The 22623-nt window shown below is 38.4% G+C and overlaps 2 protein-coding genes across 21 annotated transcripts in view; both read right to left on the reverse strand.

Moving 5' to 3' along the window:
• Window positions 1-819: 819 nt before the first annotated feature.
• Window positions 820-16446, reverse strand: bmp8a (bone morphogenetic protein 8a). The gene is made up of 7 exons (XM_042506439.2): window positions 14677-16446; window positions 6024-6216; window positions 4063-4211; window positions 3419-3598; window positions 2863-2942; window positions 1933-2043; window positions 820-1434 (listed from the first exon to the last, which is right to left on the reverse strand). Exons 1-7 carry the CDS (start codon window positions 15191-15193, stop codon window positions 1285-1287), a joined length of 1380 nt encoding a protein of 459 aa, XP_042362373.2. The 5' UTR covers window positions 15194-16446; the 3' UTR covers window positions 820-1284.
• A 3367-nt stretch (window positions 16447-19813) lies between these two features.
• The window catches only part of macf1a (microtubule actin crosslinking factor 1a), a 281961-nt gene continuing 279151 nt past the window's right edge, over window positions 19814-22623 (reverse strand). For all 20 annotated transcript variants that reach the window (XM_088090424.1, XM_088090432.1, XM_088090426.1 and 17 more), the window contains one exon: window positions 19814-22083. In XM_088090424.1, the coding sequence (XP_087946550.1) occupies window positions 21842-22083 (242 nt within the window). In that variant the 3' untranslated portion in view covers window positions 19814-21841. The remainder of the gene's footprint in view (window positions 22084-22623) is intronic.

A 22623-nucleotide genomic window follows, 5' to 3' on the forward strand; every position in this document is an offset into this window, starting at 1 on the left:
TAAACCTCCTGACACTGTAACAGCTTTCGACACTCTCTTTCACAATCTTGTTTGGAAAGTAGTCTTTAAATTAAAGATTGAATTAGATAAAGTTCAATCTCACAACATGCAACAGCTAATCCACTTGATTTATGTTTTGGGATTGTCTCTCTCTGTGGTGTGGACAGCTGCTTGTAAAAACCATCTGCTCAGTGCAGGATTTGAACTTACAATCCTAAAATTTCCAGGCAGGCAGTCTAACCAACTGAGCTAAACCTTCAGACAATCTAACTGGGTCTTGAGTTGTACTTCACACTCTTCTCTGGGAAGTGGCCTGTGATACTTACTTGTACTGGATAGGTTTTTTTGTTTTAATATTAATTCATTAATTTCCATGACATTTTCATTGTTTGGTCTACGAATGATGTATACCAAGATGACGTGGAATTTATGTGCCCTCCAGTGCCATCTAGTGGCCGCTGGAAGTACCAAACCATGTGAAATATCTCACTCCAGGGTCCAAACTCTCTGCACGCATTATGCGACTTTCACAGAAATGTGAAACCCTGACATACGTGGGGGGACGAGGGCCCTTTCATCGCTGCTTGCACTTTTTCTGATATACTATAGCATGACTTTTATATTCCACACTATACTACGACTGTTAAATGGCCACCTTTACTGTCTCCTCAAGAGATTTACGGCATTATTTTTACAATCATTTGTTTGATTTGTGAAATATCAAAACAAAATTGTAAGTCAATGTCTTCTAATGTTTTGTTTTGGTCAGTTCAATAGTCCAAAATTTAAGAATTTAAGATCCTTTCAGATTATCACAAGTCAAGAGAATATAAGGTTTATTTTTTATTAATTCAATACAATTTTAAATTTTCTCTCCATATATACTTTCAGTTGTAGTGCTTTCATTTATCTTCTTTCTTTATATAAACAAAACAGGCATCAATGAAAGTATATTCTGCTACCAAATATGCCCATTAAGTCTGACTATGAAGATTAAATTTGAATTGAAAAGGTGTCAAATAAGTACTTTAACTATCGAGTGCAAAGGCTGAGCCAGTAATATGGACATAAACAAATACTGAAGATCCATAAAATACTGTAATTTAGAACTTAAACTCAGAGTCAAAAACCTGTTCAGTCAGATATTTGGTACCTTTGTCAACCAATCTGTTTGTTAAAGTTAAAGGTTTCTGCAGAGTTCATGTCTGGGGTGGTGGGGGGGCTTCATTTACATTTTTGATCGGTTGTGGACTCTTTATTGTCCAAGTGGAAACTCACTGATCCTCATAGACACCCACAGGTCTTCACAACCATGTTACGGTGTTTTTTGAGGATGACGTTGTTGTTGTCGTCATAGAAGAGGACGGAGATGGGGCTGAGCTTGGTGGGGGCGCAGCACGCCTTAGGAACCTCGTCAGGCTTCAGCAGGTGGACCTGCAGCAGCAGCAGAGAGAAATACAGCTTATATTTATAATTCAAGTATTTAACTACAGTAGGAGTACTCAGATCCTTTACTCAAGTGAAACTACTAATACAACAATGCAGCAGGGTGACACTTAAATTTAATGTTTTTTAAGACTTTTCAAGATCATTTTAACCAAATTTTAAACTGATTTTTAGGGCAAATCATATTTTTCTTATTCAAGCACTGCAGGCAAGTAGTACATATGTGGTGCTGTTCGAATTTAGGCTTTATGCAGGAGAAGAATTTTTAGAGTAAGTTAGATTAATTAAAACAAAACAACAAAAACTGCATTATGTTTAACATCAGTGATTAAAAAAGGAATTAAAAGATGGGTAAATTAGAGAGATACAAATGTTTGTGGCAATTAACAGATTCAAATTTAAGACTATTTAATGACTTTTAAGGTCAAGGTTTTAATGTCAGGATGAGGCGACAGTGTGTCAGATGTGTGTCGTTGCTGTACTGACCACTTGCTGGATGAGGGCGTGGTTAGTGGCGTTCATGCAGGAGCCCAGAGGATAAAAACACTCTCCATCACAGTAGTACGCTGAATATCCAGTGGGGGCCAAAACCCAGTCCTGAGCAGAACCACAGAAATATCTTATCAGGCAGGAAAACCAACAAAAGTTATCATCTGATCTATGAGGAAATATATTGTTACCATATAATACAACATAAAATAAGAAGGAATCTGTTCAGTACCAGAAACTTATCAAACAGCTGAGAAAGACTGTGACAAAGCCTCACTTTCCTAAATTAAATAAAAAATATATTAAATGTATTACTACTCTAAAACTCTTAAAGTTAAGTACCTCAAACTTTATATATTATTAACAGATTAGATTGCTGTTAATTTAACAAGTAAAATGGAGATACTATTATATTACTATTTGTAAACTAAAACTACATTGATTTTGGCTAAATATCACATCACTGAGTAAAACATGAGGCTTCAAAATAGAAATAATAAACAATGGGGCAGGCGTAAGTGAAATTCCTCTTAAAAGTTTCTCTTACACTCACTAAAAGTTGAAAAAGTTGCTTGATGAATTAATCTTATTCTAAATTGGTTTTATTAAGCATAACCTATAATCCAAAATAAATATTAAGACCTATTATGGGGATTAGGTGTCTTATTTCACAAATGCATCTATGGTAAATATTTAACTCACCTGTAATCATCACATGGTAAAAATCCTATGCTAAATATATAGTTTGAGAAAAACACCAAATTGCTTCTCTTCTCTTAAAAAGCAGGTTGATATTGATCCGATCTGCCACAAGTCACGTAGAATAACGAAACAGGATGAAAAGAGTTTAACTGTCCTGAAGACTCACTAATAAAAATGTGTTTGTAACATAAATCAAGAACCAAAGAACTGAAATTCGGAGCTGACCTTCCATCCCAGGTCACTGAAGCTGACGTAGAGTTCGTGTTTTTTACAGGGCTGACCTCCGTTGTTCGCAGGACTTCGATCTGAACACACAAGAAAAAAAGATCAAAGTGAATAATTATCTTTGATAAAAGTGAACCGTTTCATAGACTTTTCAGACTATGATCTACATAATAAGCTATATTAAGGTTCAACACTAACGAACTTCATGATCCACAATCAATACATCAAATCTAATCTTCACTTACATTTACTTCATTCAGTTATAAATATCTACCTAAACACAATAAAACAAAACATTTCTTCATTTAAGCCATTTCGTTATCGATTTTATAGACAAAACTAATAATTTCCAGAATAATTTTTTAATTAGTGATTCATAGAAAAGATTCAACACACTTAAATTTCTGCTCAAACCCTCTTAAAAATGATCAAATTTATATGATAAAATCCCAAAACTGTGCATGAGACAAACAGCTGGTGAGCGTGTACTGAAGTAATATTAAAGCATCAAATTCAGAGCTGCGCTCCCACTCAGCGTGGGCGTCTGGAACCTCACTGTGGATGCTGGGGACTGGGAGGTCATATTTGGGTTTCTTCCTTCGGGGATGAGGTTTAACAGCTCGTGGCGGCCGACACGGGACCTGACTCTCCCTGAAGAAGGTCACCATGAAGGGCTGTTTGGAGCGAGGACCCCTGCGTCCCACCAACCCGATCCAGCCTGCAGACAGGGAGCGGTCTGGGAGACGATACAGAAATATAAGTTTGGTCAGTAGTTTTGGCAACAATTTAAGGTTCCCACACAATATCATGGCAAAATTTCATTATATTTTTTTTTTTTCATGTCCTGTTTGCCTGCAGTTTTCCAAACATATCAGACTGAAGCTCTATTCAAACAGAAACTTATGAGATGGCGAGCAAAACATCAAAAAATCCACACGTTATTAGAGCTACGTTAAGTCGACAGCTACAAAAAATGAATTTGCTGTTATGTTACATTAAATGTAAAGTTATCCATGAAAGATTACTCTAACAATTTCAATACACACAACTCATTTTCCACGACTTTTCGATGTTTTCCAAGACTGTGGGAACCCTGCTTCTTTAAATAAAACAATTTTAAATCATTTGGGTGTATAAATCGCCCAGTAAGTACATTACACGCATCAAAAGCAGATCATGATAGTTCTGTGGCGCACCCACCCTCCTCTGTCTCCACATAGAGACGTATGCCCAGGTTGCTGCGGGGGTGGAGGAGCCAGTGGTTGGAGGCCGAGGTGACGTCAAAGGCCAGCCAGCCCTCCTGTCCTGCAGGCACCGACTGCATGTCCAGCAGCACCAGCTCTGGCTCTCTGAGCCACAACACAGAAAATAACGTTCATCTGATCAAACAGCCAAAGTCACATTTTTGACTTAACAGTTCAATTTTGACATCCGATTAAACCCCCCCCCACAAAATACGAAAATCTTTAACATTTACTCCTAAAATCAAGCAATTTATTACATTTAATACTACAGGAAAGACAGCCTGTAACACTGGGTGCATGACAGGTGATACTCTCATGAATCATAGTATGTATGCAGATGATCTCGTGGTCTTTAGTCCATCTAGAGCTGGCATTTTTAACATTTGTTCTGCATGTGGTGTGGAGCATAATATCAAATAAAATGCTAATAAAAGTGTGGCTTTTTGTGATGTAAATGCTTTTTCATGTTGTTCACGTTCAATTTCCTGTCACTATGTGATAAAAATAAATAAAAGTTGTTTTTATGTCATATGTAATTAAGTTTTTTTGAATCTTGAATCTTGTTGTCAAACATGTAGATCCAAAGAGGACAAATTGTCTGATAATGATCATGATGTATGTGATAGGGAGAAACATTTTGGACATGTTAAAACAGCACAAATGACAGATGACGATGATATTCAGAGGCCTTGCTGGATCATGTTCTCTAGCCTAAATTTAGTGCTTGAATAAAGTGAAGATATCTCTGTTGAGAAAGCACTGTGCACCACTTTGCACTGCCCACATGTGGTCAAAGCACTAAAAGGAAAGTCTACAGAGGTTGCAGGTAACTTAAAATAACACAAATGAAATGTTTGCGGTTGCAGGAGTCAGAACCCCCCGAGCTATGCAGAGACCGGTATCATTTTCTCTTTGTAAGACATTAATATATACTGATTTATTTATTTTCATATCATGATTTCATACTGTGTGTATGTATCTATTGTATGTGATGTTTTCTCTTTTTTATATGGACCCTGTGTCTGGGATAAAGGACTGAACTGAATTAAAAGTCCTGTGGAGTAGATCCTCAATGGCTGCAGAAGTGTTTTGAGGTGAGCTACAGATAATTATTGGTAATAATGAATAATACGTGAGCTGAACATCTGACTGGATGTTACACTTCTTCAAAATCAAAGCTGGCATCAGTTTAGTTTGCAGTTCTCTCAGTCTCCACAGGATTTTTTTTTTCTACATATTTTCACTCAAAATTTATCGAGAGACATCAAAGGTCAGACTCAGCCACAGATAAGCGCCTCCGATCTTTTGGGGGATTCATAGTTTTGCTCGATTATATTTTATTAGGACAAATATTCACAAACGGAGGGCTTGAACCCTGTTAGTCTGCTTGAAGGATGTTGGATGTTTTTCGTTCCAGGGTCACACCCTAATACCGAGAAACATTAAAATACTAAAGAGGAAACTTGATTTCCCCAATGATGCAATCCACAACACTGACAAAGCTTTAATCTTCCATCTGGAAGATTACTAAATGTCTAATGCGATCTAATATTTTTCTTAGATTTTTTTGTGAGTCACACTATATTTAGATCACAGCCAAAGGGAGGATTATGAAAGGACTGTGGTTTGTTTGTAAATGAGAAACAAATGTGCAACAGCACCGCACAAGTGCAAGAAAATGTTACCTTGATGCATTTGTCAAAAGTCTCAAATAACTTATCATTCAGCAACTAATTATATAAAATGTGAATTTGAGGGAAAGTTCAGCCTCAGATAAAACAATAAATGGCTCCTAATAAGCAAAACTGAAAATGAATTATGATAGCAATCGATTTCTCCTGACAAAAATACAAAGTGCTTTACAGAAAACAAATTAAAAATGAGAAATAGGTTAAGAAAATATAAACAGGAGGACACCTGTGTCTGCTCTCTCGCTGGATCTCGTAGACGGAGATGTGCAGCGTTCGGTTGGCCCTCTGGCCCATCGTCAGGGTCTTATAGATACGAAACTCTGCCGCCGTCACCGTCTCGCCCTGAGGGAGGGGCGTCAGATCGAAGCGAAACTCCTTCCAGTACGGACGAGGCTGCAGGAGGTCGCGCTCCTGCTCCACTGCAGAGAGACGGAGACAGTGTTACACATGTTTAAAGAGAAAAATACACAAGTATTCACAAACACAAAAACAGAGAAGGAACACTGGCATTTACACGACGACTAATAGACTGACAGATGTTTAACGGTGAAATAAAAGTCCTATTGTCTTTAAAATCAACATAAAAGCTGAGATAAAAACGAGCCAGAGGGATCAGCTGCTTAGTCGCTGAGTCTCAGATAATGTGTCAGATAGAGAGGCGGGAGAGGACTCAGATGGGGAAAGTTTTAGTTTAAAGCAGATGTAAGAGGAGAAAATGATGCAACTGTGAAAATGGAGCATGAAAAGTAACAGTGTGAAGGTGTGGAGGAGATGAGGTCACTGGGAGATGAGTCAATGACACAAAGGAAGGAGAACAGCGGTGGAAGAAACAGTCCTTCACTTCTCTGTCGATCCAGTAAAGAAACGATTAACTGCAACTGTTAGTCCTGGTTATATGAGCCAAATTTGAGGTTATATCTTTAATTCTGTATTAAAGCATGAAACTGAAATGGAGCCATCACAAAAACGCCTCATGGTAGCTATGGTGATTACTTCCCATCATATCGAACTATGTAGTTTTCATCATATGTCCTGAACCAAACACACTGACACATAAACGCTGATGTGTTTATTGTGTAAGGATTACGATGCTGTCATGTGCGACATCCTAAACTGTTCAGGGGAGTGGTGATGGTAAATTCATTCATAATAATTAGTAAATACCTGAGAACCAGGCTGGACTTTATAATATCATGTGCGTTGCATGCGTGTTTAGTGGAATTTCAGCCAGAAAAATAAAATGGAAAGTTGGCTGACTCACTGACGCTTATATTAACCTGAGCCCCTCAGCGGCTAAAACAAGTGGACGTACACTGATGCTGCATCACAACCCCAAACTGTTACACTGCAGCCAGTTGCAATGCTTTCTCTCAATACTGGACCAGTTTTAATTTTTTATGTTCCCGTTAACTGCTTAGACACAAAAACATGGAGAAATAAAATAAAAGTTGTACAGTAAATACAATATGTGTTTTTTCATTGACTGCCACACTCTCCTCCAGGATTTTTCAATTCATCTTATCCCTGTGAATTATTTTATTTTATTTATTTAACCTTTATTTATACACAGGGTCTCATTCTCAAGAGAGACCTGCATGACCTCGCAATTTTGTCCAATCAACCGCAACTTAATCCCAAAGTTGACTACAGATGAATCCCGTTCTGTTGTGGAGCTGTATGCAGCACATTGATTTGCTCAGCCCCTCCTTGCCTCGCTCTGTTTTTTATGAGTCCAGCTGCGGCCAAGAGCTCTGCGCCTGCAACACAATCACACACACAGCAGTGACGGGTTAACTTAGCATCACACAGCAATCGCTCGAGCCGTTACAGCGTCGGTGTGAGTGTTGGACTGTTGAACGGCTCGGTGTTAAATATTCGCTGCTGCTGTGTTTTTTCTGAGCAGAGAGAGCTCAAACAGCTTTGGGAAACACTGAATGCTCACAGAGACAGCATCGCAACTATTTTTGCAACTTCCACCTGCCCCGTCGATCAAAAAACGCCAAAACTGTTTTTAGAAAAAATAACCAGCATAAGCTTTTAAGGTATTTATGAGCAAAATCGGGTATTTCAGGCCGCAGCATTTACAGAAACAACCTGAGAAATCTCAGAGGGACGTTTAAAAAACCAGCTGACTGAAAAACGTCCTGATGTGGACTTTCTGTCAAAGAACAATATGCAGATGAAGAGGTGAGCTGGCGAACACACACCCTCCAAACACGAAACCGAAACACCAGCGCAGTGTGTGTGTGTGTGTGTGTGTGTGTCCTTGTGGAACCCCACAAGGACACGAAACAGCTCTTGTCATTGGGGTTTGGTGTGCGTGCACGCACGCACACACACACACACACACACACACACACAGAATGGTAAATAGAGATACTAAGGACAGGACACCCCTGATGGTTTGGGCGTGCTCATATCAGCACACACACACACGCAGCAGTAATTAGAGACACTTAGTGCCCTGAACCACAGCAGCTGCTCAGCACACACACCACTAATTGCAGCCTTTTCTGGTATTTTTAGAGTCGCTCCCTCCACAGCAGTATTTTCATCGCGCTTCGGACCGTTTGCTGTTTTTTTTCTCGGTGTGTGTCAGTGGGGCCTTTAATTCTAACCAGCTGTGTCTTCCCATTACATATGCGTAGGAACACACACCCATGTTTGATTCAACTTACATGAACTACACACACATTGATTAGATTAGGCACAGAAACTTAATATAGCAGATCTGCAGAGGATCAGGCGGTAAACACAAAGACGTACGTAAAAAATACTACTGAGAGCAGAGGTGGACTGCAACTAAGAACAACTACACAAGTACTGTATGTAGGTACATTTTTGAGGTACTTCACTAAAGTGATTCCATTTTATATTACTTTATATTTCTACTCCTAAACTACATTTTGGATGTAAAAATTGTACTTTTTATTGTACTGCATTTGCTTAGCAGCTTAGTTACTTCTGATACAGATTACAGATTATTAATACAAAATATATTTCCATTAATAGCAGAATCTCCTACCTGAATAATAAAATCATTTTCTGGGGGATTCCCATGAAAATAAGTTAAAAAATTGATATATATGGTATCAAATTACTCAACATATTGTAAAACATTTAACATCGCAATAATATTGTCATAATTAAAGCATTGTGATAATATCGTACCGTGGGGCCTGACGATTCTCACTCTTATGCAAACATAATAATAAATCTACAAAATGTTGACTAATTCTTTGTGTTGCATACAAGCCATATTTAAATACACAATCAGCTTGTAGTTATTATTCTCTGATTTATCTCGTGCCTCCGGGTCTGTGTGATGTGTTCAGCTACATGCGTGTAGATCTGATGAGGTTTAAAGGATTTCACGACAAAATAAAAGCTTCACCATATGAAAGGAAACACTGGCGTGCGCTGTGGGTCACTATTAAAGGCATGAGTCACCTTTGTTTACAAAACGGTGGCGGTTTGGAGGATGAAATGCGGTGTTTTTGCAGTGTTGACTGATAAATTTGAGGGTGCATTTTCCTCTCCAAAACAGAGGAGAATTTAGGAAAAGAAACCCTTCATTTGAGCTCATTAGAGACCCCGAGCACAGAGAGGAGACGATGTTTCCCACGGTAAACTGGGCGCAGATCATCGTCCCGCTCCAGAGGAGCAGGAGGAAGGAAGCCATTGAGAGGAGGATGTTTAATTTTTATGCTTTGACAGATAGGCATCGGTCAGGCTGCTGTGCGGTTTGGACGCAAGCACGAACACTCACACAGGATCTGGGTGGCGATGTTTAACAGGATTTCTAAAATATTTAGAGACGCTAATAGTCATTTTCAGAATCAACTAATCTGGTGCTTATTTACTGATAAATCAACCGATATTTTTTGCTCATCACAATGTTCCCGAGGCCTTAAATTGCTTGTACTGTCGTTCAACTACACAAAACTCAACGTTTCATTTATGACAGAAATAGCAGGAAATCTGTTCATTTTTTTTTTTTTTTTACTTTTTTTGCTTTAAATATAAGTCAAACAATTAATCAATCATCAAAGCAAATTGTTATTTTTTTGTCAACAGACAACATGATTTTACAACTAATAGTTTCATCTCTCTGTAAATTAGTGATTTTCTGCTTCCAAGTATTACCAATTATATCTAGTTTGCATGTTTTGTTGGTCAAAATGTCCAAAGCGTGACATTTACAAATCTGCAATTTTTTTTAGTTTTATTTCTTAGAAAATTATCTAACAAATTAATCAATCATCACATTTGTTGGCAAATAATTTTCTGGCAGTGGACTAATTGATTAATTAAAATAATAGTTCCGTATAAGGTATTACCTGTTATATGTAGTTAATTATAAACCATATCACTAAAATTCACAGAATAATGTGATCAGCTTTAGAGGATCAATTATTCCTCTTGATAGGCACTATTATCAGATGTTAAAATGTTTATGTTTAGGGTAGCAGCAATATACTGGTTGGTAACCTTAATATGTCAACTGACTGTTATCAGACCACATTCAGCTGTTTAGATTCGGTATTGAAAATATGCAACCAGACGGTAAATCACCTTTTTTTTTTTTTTTTTTTTAGCTTTTTTCAAAACGTTTCACAAATCCATTAGAAATGATTTCAAGTTTGACGTACACAGTAGCAAAAATAAAAGCATGTATTCAACTAAAAATATATTCTTATTCCTTTAAGGGTCAATTTAACTGATAATAATCATTATTATTATGTAATAGTGTACCTTGATAACCCAATATTTACAAAGACGGTTATCGTACCGTGAAAATCTCATATCGTTGCGACCGTAGTTAAGTCGTAATCTTTACTTTTCTACCTTCCCTTTTTCCTTTTTGCACTTTGTCTTGATGCGTTTTGTTTCACGTAAAGCACTTTTGATTACCTTGTTCTTGAAATGTGCTTTGTAAATAAACCTTCTGTCATGTTCATAAGAGAGCTTGCATGTCTTTATTTCTGCAGAAGAAGATCTAAAGTTTTTTCCAGTTGGGTTTACTAATCAGATCTTGTACTTCAAACATTTATCATAAATCCCTGTTTTCTATCAATCATCGTATCAGAGATCCTCTGAGCGCTGCAGCGATGCTCAGCCAGTGAGGCAGCAGCAGCAGCAGCAGCAGCAGCAGCAGCAGCAGCAGCAGAGCTGGTGGATTCAGGAATGCTGGGTTGAAACGGAAACCTACCAATAAAGTTCAGCCGTACTGACATTGGTTTTAATCCTCTCTGTGGGGGTGAATGTTTGTGGAAATTTGCAGAGCGGAGAAACTAAAACGGTAGCAACGACATGTCACTGTCAGTGTCATCAAGTTCACACACCGTGTAATTTAATCTTCTCGGAGTTTACATTTTGTAGCCAAACCACCAAGTAAAAAAACTGCGCTGTCATTTGAAACTTATGATAAAAATGTTCTCTGCTTTAGGCATTTTGGAAAAGTACACGTTTTTGCTTTCTTGCCAACAGTTAAATGAGAAGATTGATGGCACTTATAAAGTTACAATGAATTAGCTCAGCAGAGAAACTGGGAACCTGGCTTTTTCAAAACCCACCAACCAGAGCTGCTAACGTGATTAAGGGACTGTTCATTATTTATAAAGAGGAGGGGTGGTGCAAAAAGGTGAGGGCATGTTAAATATTTTTTTAAGCACTAGAGAGGGGCTTGTGTTTTATCTTATGGCTTAAAGGAGGAGCATACAACTTTAAATGGCTGCATTTTGCATTTATTTTACTAACATTTTTTTAAAGATTCTTTAAAAATGGCATAATTTTCACAATTTATCATAGCCAGAAAATATTTTAAAAATAGAAATGAAATAGTAAATTTCAGATGGTCTTTCAACACATAACACGCAAGAAACGCTGCTCACACAAAGATAAATAAATAAACGGTTTGCATTTACTTATTAGCATAAACCACACGAGTGAAAAACCAAGGCTTTTTTCAGCTTCAAGATTTAATCTTTAACTTTTAACTTTCAAACATCAATGGGCACATTTTTTAAATATTTTAACCAATTAATGGTGGAGGCAGGGTCATGTATTTTCCACCACTGACTTGATTTACTCATTATTTATTTATTACCTGCATTTAATCACCACAGTCTCCTCTGTTAGCATCTGCTTTAACTGTGTTTTCATCTTTTACTGTTGTTTTAATGTATTTATGTAAAATATTTGTAGTTTAAGGAATAAATAAATCAATACATAAAGTCACAGCCAGCCCATGTCACATGTTATATCTGCTCTGTTTTGTCTATACAAAAATAGAAATGTAAAAATGACAGTGTGTGGTTTGATGTGGGCTTATGTAAGTTATGTCTTTATGAAGTCACTGCATCCGGCCAAACTGCACAACTCCTCCCTCAGACTACAGTGCGTAGTTTTACACCGATTTTTGTACAGATTTAAACGGATACTTTGCCAATAATAACAATAACAATGTAAGTACTTTGCAGGGTTGAAAAGTAGCACCAGACAAATGCTGGTAAAATATGAATTTGCCTGATAGATTTGTTTGACTCTTCAGCCGAAAAATAAAAATAAAAAAATCAACTTTAATTTCCTGTGTGGCTGGTAGATTTTTGAATCCACCAGCCACAGTTTTAAGGTGGACAAAATCTACACTTTCTAACCCTGGTAGCATGTGTAAATGAACCACGACAAACGTCTCTCCGTCAAACCAGCAGCCAGATCGCCATTTTTCAACTCAAATCTACAAACCTCCGACTCTCTGACTGCGGTCAAACCGTAAAACTGAGCACTGCCGATCAAATAAACCAAGATGCTGCTACTTTATTACCTTTTTTTCACCTTCGAAGCCTTCACAAGTATATTTTAGCGCACTGTTTTGGCTGTAATGTTAGTTAGAGAACACCAAGCGGCCGCCGTAACTTCACTGGAGGCTGAAAAAAATGATCAAACAGCAAAACTAGGCAGCTCCTATAACACGCGAAGCAAGATTTGTCACTAGATTTTCGATTTCTCGCCTCAACTGTTTTTAAAAACACATTTTGGCTTACCGGTAAACCGTAAACAGCTCCGCCTGAGATCGTTTGTTTGGTGTCCTGGCGGCAGCCATATTGTTTACTTATGAAAAAAAAAAGACGAGCTGCAGTACGTCAGCCAGCAGCGGAGCGTCACGGAGCGCTGCATTCTGGTAGTTGTAGTTTTTCTATCTCTTGAGCGAAAGAAAATGACACACTGCTTTTTGACTGTTTTCACTGCCTGGACAGACAAATTTTATGAAAAGAGAAATACTTCTTTAACCAAAGAGAAATGAGGGTTCATTAATGAGTTTTTGGGAGGCAGATTTCCCTCCTGGTTCTAGTCTTTATTCCTAACTAAGCCTGCTGGCTCCATCTTCATATTAAACGCAGGCTACAGACATAAAAGTGCTATAAATCTTTTTTATCTATCTCGAAGAAAACTATTTCCCAAAAATTTGAACTGAACTTGGAAATTCCCCCACTGTGTGACTAATAAAGGATTATCTTAAATTACTTGTTATATTGATGATATTGATATATATATCGATTATAATTATTATTAATAATAAGAAGAAAGTAAATGGTACACAAACAGACATCCTACATTTCAAATATTGTCAAAGAAATACAAATTACAGACTAATATTAATATTTTTTTTAAAAAATAGAGCATTTTTAAAATGATGTAGTAAATTAATCATTGAATATTTGGTTAGGATGATTATTTCTGCCAGATTTTCTTTTAATTTACATGTTCCAGAGAGAGAGAGGAAAAAAATAAACCCCCTTTTGAACAGGGAGATGATTTGCAAAATTTACAGTTGCATATATGAAATTTATCAATTAGGATCATAAGACTTATCACACAATTTAATTAACATTTCTATCCAAATAAACAATAACATATGCTATTTGATTAATTTTAATAGATAATAATAAAATATACACTTTTATATCTATTAAAAATGAAATAGAATGTGAACTAATCAAACAAATGTGTCAGTATTTCAGGTTAGTTATTGCAAAATCTTTCATTCGAGTTAAGTAAATCTTTATCGTTGAAGAGTAGAAATTGCACAACATCTTAAAATAAATCTATTTTTAACTTGTTTGACAGGACAAACATGCCTCCTGCCATTCAACGTCAGGTATTTTTGATTTTAAGTACAATTTCTCTCTTGGTATGATCTTAAAATATTCTGTCATATGTTTATTGGAACATTGTGGATTTTTAATTTCTCCTTTATAAGTAACACACAGCCAGTGTTTTGTCATCCAAACGAGGGGTCGACAGATTATTTTAATGAGCGGCGATAAAATTAGTTAATAAAAAAGTGTTTTACTTTTTTTTTACAGTCAACCAACACCAGGGAAGGCAGTCTGCAATACATGCAAAGAAAATGTCAGCACGAAAGGAACTTTTACTCTAAAATACCTCAGGGAGATATTTTTATTTTTATTCATTCATTCACTTGACTTTATAAAAAAAAGAAACTTAAAAAAAACCTTATAAACCTATAAAAAAAAAGTTGCAGGGAACTTGCTGCATATGATGTTAAACGTTTCAGCTTCGATTAAACATTTACTAAAGGCATTTAAATAAAGTTTTGTGTTGATTTTTTTATATTTCAAATTCTACATTTTTGGCAGAAATATTTTCATTTTTATTGTAATTGTATATCGGTTCCAGATATCACTTATAGGTTTCATTAACTAATAATCGGTATCGGCCCTGAAAAACCAACATCGTCGACCCCTAATCCAAACACGCCACACGTGTAAACAGCATCACGTCCTGTGAGTGTCTTCCCCTCAGGGGTCACGCACTCGTTGGCGGGTGTTAGGTGGGCGTAACTGTTGACTCACCCAGGTTGACGAAGCTCATCACCGTGTCGGCCTCGCTGACCACCGTGCCCAGCGGTGGCGTGTGCGTGCTGAGGGTTGGCAGGACGGCGTGGCTGACCTGAGCCAGCCTCTCTGCCCCTCCGAACCTCCCCATCCCCGGTCCGTTCACAATAATCTCATTCCCTTCGTCCTCCCCGTCGGCCGACATGGCGTGGTACAGGTCCAGCATGAAGAGCGGGGCAGAGGAGGGCGGCCGCAGCGGCGGGTGAGGTCTGGGTCTCCCCGGCAGACCCAAGATGGACAAGATCTCCTTCTGCATCTCCTTCTTCTCTCGGCCGCTGAGGCGTCTGAAGCTGGAGTGGACCAGGGCCTCGGCTTGGTGGCTCCACAGGGAGAGACAGAGCAGGAGCAGAAGGGGGAGCAGGAGCAGGGTCCTGGGGTGGAGGAGAGGCCGATGGGGTCTGGAGGTGGATCTGGTCTGGAAGATGTGCTGCTGTTTCATCTTGCAAAGACAAGAGCAGCTGTGGGAGACATCCATGACTGTGTTTATTTCTGTTTAATCTCACTAACAATCAGCTTTTTCTTCAGTTTGTCTTCCCTCCAGTGTTTCCAGACTGACAGTGTCTCCTCCTCGCTCCACGTTGTCCTCCTGTTTCAGAGTCACTGATGTGTTTAGAGGAGAGCTGGCTCTGGACGAGACGTGTTTACCGCCTTAAAACTGCCTCTGTTTATCTCTCCCTCCCCTCCTTTGCCTTCCTCTCTCCTTCCTCTAACCTTCTCTAATCTTGACAAAATCTCCTCACCCTCTGATCCACTTCTCCTTCACCTCTCAGTCGTGCAGCAGAAGAAACAGAGATAATGAGAGTGAGGGCATAATTACAAGCTTTTCCCGATGTGTTTTGAATACAGACAAACTGTGCCCCTGTGGAGGATCGCTCCGAGCTTTCAAGTCATAAACTCGGGGGATGGAAAGCAATTTCAGTGATGAGCAGGTGCCCCAAAGATTGGAGTGAAATCCAAAAGCCGTGTCATCAAGTTTGCTCCCAGTCCTCCATGTCCTCACTAGAAAATGAAGTTCACACCTGCAGTGATTCAAGAAGATACCTCCTGAGAATCATCTGCTGCTGGAAGCTTTTATCCAGTCACCCTTGAGTCCTTAATCATCCATTCAAGACCGCTGACCACCCACACATCTCAGGGGTTCCAGATGTCTCTCTTATTCCAATTTATAAAAACGAAATTGTTTCCTGATTGTAATCCTTCAGAGGTTTCTTCTGTGTGCACACAGAGCCGTGCAGCACTGAGAGGATCCTGCATGTGAAGCTCAGAGAGTCAAACAGTTGTTCAAAACCAGGAGGGAGTTTCCCTCCCAGCGTCCGCCTCTCGCCCTCTTTCAAAGTCTTTAAACTTCTCCCATCATCACCCCTCCCAGTGGTCTCTTTGGGAGACCTCATCTCTCTCTCTCTCCGTCTTACCTCCACCCATCTATCTTTTCATCTCCTCATGACTGCTTCCTTTCATAGCTACTCAACGCTGAGTCTCAGGCGAGTTGGTGGGAAATTCGCCAACTGGCCCGATGCCCTGTTTATTAGCTGTACTGCTTTACTTATACGGTGCGTAAAATTCAAAGTGGGTTTAATTTCTTTACAGATTTCAAACTGCGTACGGGAGCATCAAAACAAAAGGCAGGGACAAGTCATCAAGTCTAACATATCACTGAATGCACTGACCCTTTCAAACTTGAGCAAATTGGCTTGATTTCTTAAAAAAAAACATTGTAAAAAGGCAATGAGCAACTGAGTAGAAAACAACCAAAAATTACAAAAAAGTACAAGAAAAATACCTAAAAACTGCAAAAAACAAAACAAAGAAAAAGTTGAAAAAATAATCCAAGGAAATTACCTGAAAAATAAAATAAAATAAAATATATATTTTTTAAATATCTGATTCTGATATTTATGAATATAGCTTTTTTGGATTTTTCCTTATTTAAAAAAATAAGAATTTTTCCATTTTTCTCAGTGTTTGGCAGACAGCTGAAGTTATGTTTGAATAGATTTTGATCCGATATGTTTGAAAAAAGCTGTGCATGTAGAAGAAGAAGAAGAAAAAACCCCCGACATAGTTCAGATTAACTCTTTCAACAGGAGTTTAAGCATTTGAGCTGGCAAGCTAACACCAAGAAAATGATCTAACTAACATTACATACATGCGTTTTTTGAGCAAAAAGACATTACATCTAAAAATCTAAAATTACACCATAAAGTATAACCTTATTTCAAAAGTACACTTTAAGAACTGGATAATATTAAGAACATACAAAGAAACTGTCTGTTAGCTTCTAATTAGCATTTACAAGCTAACTTTTTTGGGAGTTAGCTTGCCAGCTAAATGTTTAGTTTTTACTCCATTTAACTGAACCTAACATATTATTTTTTTAAAATTATCTATTAACCTTTTACTATCTTTGGGCATTTTCAGGGCAAGTACAGTTACTCAAGTAATGTACAATTTTTAAGGTAATTCTTACTTTACTTAATTATTTCTTTTCTTTTTTTTTAAGCTACTTTATACTCTGCTAGTTATTTTGACAATTCAGATTATTAATATAAAATTTAATTTAAAAACTAATTATGGTGTAGCCAACTACTGCAGATTGCACAAACCCACAGTATATAAATGTGTTTAAAATTAGCTCTATAAGAGATGCTTACACATAAATGCATCAATTATTATAATACTACTAACATGTATTACTCTGAAATGGGCCATTATTACTATTTGGTATTACTATTTTGCTATTTTACTTTTGGTTATTTTAATTCTAATACTTTTGTAGTTTTATTTAGGATGAGAAAAACTTTGAATGCAGAAATTTTACTTAAATTATACAGTATTTAAACACTGTGGTATTGCTACTAGTATTAAAACACTGGTTAAAGCTCTACAATCTCAAACATAACTGTCATGCTGAAACAAAATGCAATAACAAAATTTTAACTCCAAAGTCTGCATCACGCTTACAGTTAACACGTTGGGTAACTTTTAAAAGCTGCTCTGAAGTGGCGAGTTTTACGTTTCGCTTTGACACCATTTCCCGTCGAGCTGTTCATTAGCTTTCCCTGCAGCAGAGCCTAATGCAAACACACTGGCTGCATGTGTGTATTTAAACCAAAAGGACTCTGAGGGAAAAAATGACTCAAATATAGTAGTGCGGTTCAGCCCTGTGCCAGCCCGTGTTTGTGTACTCTCTTCTTCAAAGCGTCCTGGTACTTGTGGTCACTTTGAAAGGCATGAATAACACTGACCAAACCAAACTGACCGCCGTTCATTTTGTCCTGGCCGAAAGGGCGAGTCCCAAATGCCAGGAATTAACGCTCTGCCCATTTTTGTTTTTCTTTCCTCTGCACGTCTGCAACTTTTGGGAGGTTTTGTCTGATAATGGAGAGAGGAGGTGAAGAGGAGGAGGTGAAAGAAAGGAGAAGGAGTTGATGTGGAGTGACAAAGAGGGAATGAGGGGGAGCCGAGTGCCCTTGAAACCATATAAACCCGCCTGAAAATGAAAAATGACATTCCTGAGAGGCAGAAGTGGTGGAACAGAGCGAGGACTGTCATCGGAGAGGGAAGTCTGGGATGACAGATGGACTGCAGGGAGGACGGGCGTAGATGGATTGAGAGTGGACAGAAAATGAGAGGAGTGTGTACACACAGCTGCAGAGGGTGGACTCAGACCTCAACATCTCCGGTGGAACCACCAAATAAACAGGACAAAGTTATTTTCAAAAACGCTCTCTGTCTCACAGACACATAAAACTGGGACTGCGAGACAGAGCTGGACATTAGAAATTAAAAAAAAAACAAAGTAAGTGACTTTTAAACATCATCACCACCATCACCATTTCCCCCGCGTTTCAGTGAAGATCCAGTGTGCTCTTATCTGTTGCAGGATAATTACCAAAAAAATGTCCGGTCGCTTCCTCTGAGGTCTGCTGTCAGGCACGAGTGACTGCACGCTGTAAACAAAATTACATCCATTTAGCTCATTCCAATCTACACAAAAATTATAAACATGCACACATGAACCCGACATGCAGAAAAAGTCTCGTGTGAGAATTATGTGGATGCAACACTAAAAATGGCAACAAAAGTATTTGAAATCACATAAATGGAATCATGCATAAATATGTAGCCAGAAAGAACACCACTAATTACAAAAAAACATGCTGAAAACGATCAAAAGCAAGACGCAAAACATCTTTCTAAACATAAAAAATATAGAAACACTGTAAAACCCTGAAAAACTGCACATGAGGAAAGTTACAGCTGTATGCATGCCAACACTATGGAAAACACAAATCCAGCTGCAAATCACACAAAAATAATAAAAACATTCTATCAATGAAGACGTCCTCTCGACAAAAACAACAAAAACATTAGACCCATATTTTCTCAGGAATTTTTACAATAATTTGACAACTATTTTTTCAATTAATCATTTTGTCTTAAAAAATGCCAAAAAGTTGGGAGAATCACAAGTTTTTTCAGAGCCCAAGTTGATGCATGTAAATTGCTGGTTTATGTTTGATTCAAAAATAAAACAAATATTCAATTCATAGCAGATGATAAAAGAAATGTTATTTTCTAAAAAGTTGTTGGCACTTAAACTTTATCAAAATTGTTAAAATGATCTTTTTTAGATGGACTAATTTCAGCTCTAATGTTACCCATGAGAGCCGCAACGATTGATCAACTAATCGATCAATTGTCAACTGTCAAATTAAGTAATTTGATACTGAATTGATTAGTTTGAGTAATTAATAGTAATAAAGAAAAAATAAATAAAACAAAAAGGTCAAGATTTTCAGATTCTAGCTTGTTAAATGTGAATATTTTCTGGTTTCTTTCCTCAAAACAAGACATTTAAGGACGTCATCTTGGGCTGATTGACATGTTTCACTAATTTTCTGACATTTTTACAGACCAAACAATTAATCTAACATTTGAGAAACAATCAACAGATTGACAGTACAAATCATTATCAGCTGCAGCTCTATTACTCACATTTACATCCAGCGAACATTCGCTCACACACAAGCACAGATTCAGATTCAGATTTTTTGTCTATAAATAATCCAAAAATAATCAAAAACAAGAGACATTTTTACTGCAAGCATATTTTTTAATACAAAAACAGAACAAAAAATTGTTTATAATTTTAGTTTTTTGTTTTACTTTTACACAATTGACTCCTAGTAACACCCCTCCCTCCCTCCATGATCTCGTCATCACACTGAGAGTAGCACAGCATCAAAAGGTTCGAGGACTCGTCTCCTGCGCCCCGAATCCCCCTCCCCTCAGAGAGACAATAAATAAATAAAAATCACCTTAAGATGTCTTCTTTCTTACTGTAATTTCATTAGTTTTTCCATAAACTTCTTCCTCTCTTACACTGAGATAACACAGAGACAACTCGGCCACGTCAAAGACGGGACATTTGAAAAAAAGCCTAGAAGAAGAGACGCTGGGGGGGGGACATGAGGGAGGACGCCCGCTCTCATTGGTCCGCTCCGCCCAGCTCTCCTGTCATTCATTTTTGTAGTTCTCTACACATGAAGGGCAAACCCCTTTGGTCATGGTCTGGGAATTGTAGTCATTAGCGAAAAAAGAACAAACAAGGCTGCCACTAGAATCAGAGACCTAGTGAATAATGTTACGATGAAACACACAAATAATGTCGAAGAGTTTCCTTGGTACAAAAAAAAAACACAATTTCTTTAACCATAATACTAAATCACTCTCCGCCGATGGTGATATGACATGAAACTGAAAAATAAATAGATTTTTCTTTCAAGCTAGATAACAAAAGTACAACTGGATTATAAATTAACCGACGAAAAAGAAAAAAAATGACATTCGCAAATTAAAATTTTTGCATACAGTGACTCAAGTCAAAGACCTATTTCCTGTAACAATGACACACATGATTCACACCACCTGTTGTGTGTGTGTGAGAGTGTGTGTGCTGCTAAAGGCAGCGCAGCGTAGACATTAAGGTGGAACTGCAGAGGAAGAGACAATTAGTGCATGCTGGTTGTCGGACTCCGCGGACACGGTCATTAACACGGGGTTAGGTTACACATGTCGTATATTGTCAGTAATGTGCTGTTAGTTGAGTGTGTCGCCATAAAAATAGTCCTCTCTATTGCCGGTTTGTGATTTCTGTGTGTCGGGATTGTTACGCCGGCATGTGACAAAACCACACCGCCCTTTGCTGAAATGCACACACGAAGCTGATCTTGACGTTCCAGCGGTCGGGAGGAGTCTGCTCTGCGGTGTTTGTGTGTGTGAGTGTTTGCCCTCGGCTGCAGCGGCACCGCCACCGTCACCACCACCGGCCCTCTGAGTCTGAGGTTAGCCAGTGTGTGTGTGTGTGTGTGTGTGTGTGTGCGTGTGCGGCGTTTCCCGCCTCCGGAGCTCTCCACACGTGGTGTCTGCTTCTTGCAGATCTGCTGAGGTGACCGTTTTTCTCGCCAACCAGTCAGAAAGGAAGCGACATGGCAGTCGTTGCATATTTTCTTTTGAGACTCATCGTTGAGGCATCTGGCCCACAAGCCAAAATAATGACCCACAATTCTTTCTTTCTTTTTTTTTTTTTTCCTGAATGTCATTTGGGCTTTTTTTGTTTTTGTAGCCGCGGTGGTGGTGGTGGTGGTGTGTCCCACTCCCTACCCCGCCTCTGTGTTCAGATGTGTGTGTCTGTGTGTCAGCGTGGGTCGAAGCAGTTTAAAGACTTTCTCTGTTGTTCTGTCTGAAGTGTGTAAGTAAGGCAGCATCACGTCAAGTCGGTTGGTGTTTGGTTCCACGCTGGTGAGGAACTTCTCAAAGACAAAGCAGGAGGCTGGAAGGCAAAAAACTGGGTCGCTTTTTAAAGGGGAAAAGTCGGCGTCGACCCCACAGACTGGCCTGGGTCTGCCAGACCAGATCTCTCTCTCCTCCTTTTGTGCAGGTTTTCAGTCCGTCATGAGACCGGAGAAAGAGTGAGAAGGAGATTCACTCGTCCGTCTCCTTCTTTCCCCAAAATCTGTCAGTCAAAGTGGACAGACTCCACACGAGCCGTCGGATGGACTTCAGGTTGAAGAGTTGCTACACCCTAAAAGGCCGACGTTCACAGTCCATCCTCTGTGATTTATTTCTTCGTAGACCCCGGGGTCTTTGGGCTGGGGGCCTTTTTGGAGATGGTGGGGATCTTGGAGGGTTTGGCTCCGGGTCGTCGTGGGGTGTCCGAGGCGTCAGAGCAGACGGAGCGAGTGTCCTGGAGCTCTGATGCGTCCGAGGCATCGCTGCCGCGGCGACTGCTGGCTCTGCTGCCCGCCCGGCTGCCGGCTCGGCTGGTCGGCCCGCTGGCTGTGGACGCGCCTCGCTTTGGATCTAAAAAGCAGACAGAACAGAGGTAGGAGGAAAATAGAAAAAAGTTTGTCGGTTCACAGAAAGAAAAATATGAAACAACACTACCGAAAAATTTCCATAAACAATATTTAGAATAGAATATTTAGACTATATTTTTAATGTTAAAACTTTGTTAAAGAAAAAATCAGACATTCAATTTATTAAATTTATTAAATTAAATAATTTTTTGCTGTAATTTTATTTTTCTTTTTTTTTTTTTTTTTTAAAAAAAAACCCTTTCTTTATTGCTTATTTTCAAGTAATTGTTATAAATTTGTCTTGTAAAATTTAATTTCTTGCAAATGTTTGACCATGTCTTGTTGCTTAAAGCCTTCTCCAGATGTTTTTGAAAGAGATAAAACCAATTTTCTAAGGTTTCAAAGGGTTACGCTGTCAAACTTTACACTCTACCTTCATATGTTTTTTCCTGACATACCACACCTTACATAATATATAATACATTATATATTTTATTTTATATTAGATTTTATTTCATTCTACTCGTATAATCTCCTGCACTAT

This window comes from Plectropomus leopardus, chromosome 17, assembly GCF_026936395.1.
Source record: "Plectropomus leopardus strain MGB_pleo_1.0 chromosome 17, ASM2693639v1, whole genome shotgun sequence".
NCBI lineage: Eukaryota > Metazoa > Chordata > Actinopteri > Perciformes > Serranidae > Plectropomus > Plectropomus leopardus.

Coding starts and splice junctions, on each gene's coding strand:
- bmp8a (XM_042506439.2), bottom strand. CDS start 15,193: ATGGATGTCTCCCACAGCTGCTCTTGTCTTTGCAAGATGAAACAGCAG. Junction 2,044..2,862: donor TCAGTGACCTGGGATGGAAG/GTCAGCTCCGAA, acceptor GGTTCTGCTCAG/GACTGGGTTTTGGCCCCCAC. Junction 1,435..1,932: donor ACGCCCTCATCCAGCAAGTG/GTCAGTACAGCA, acceptor CTGCTGCTGCAG/GTCCACCTGCTGAAGCCTGA.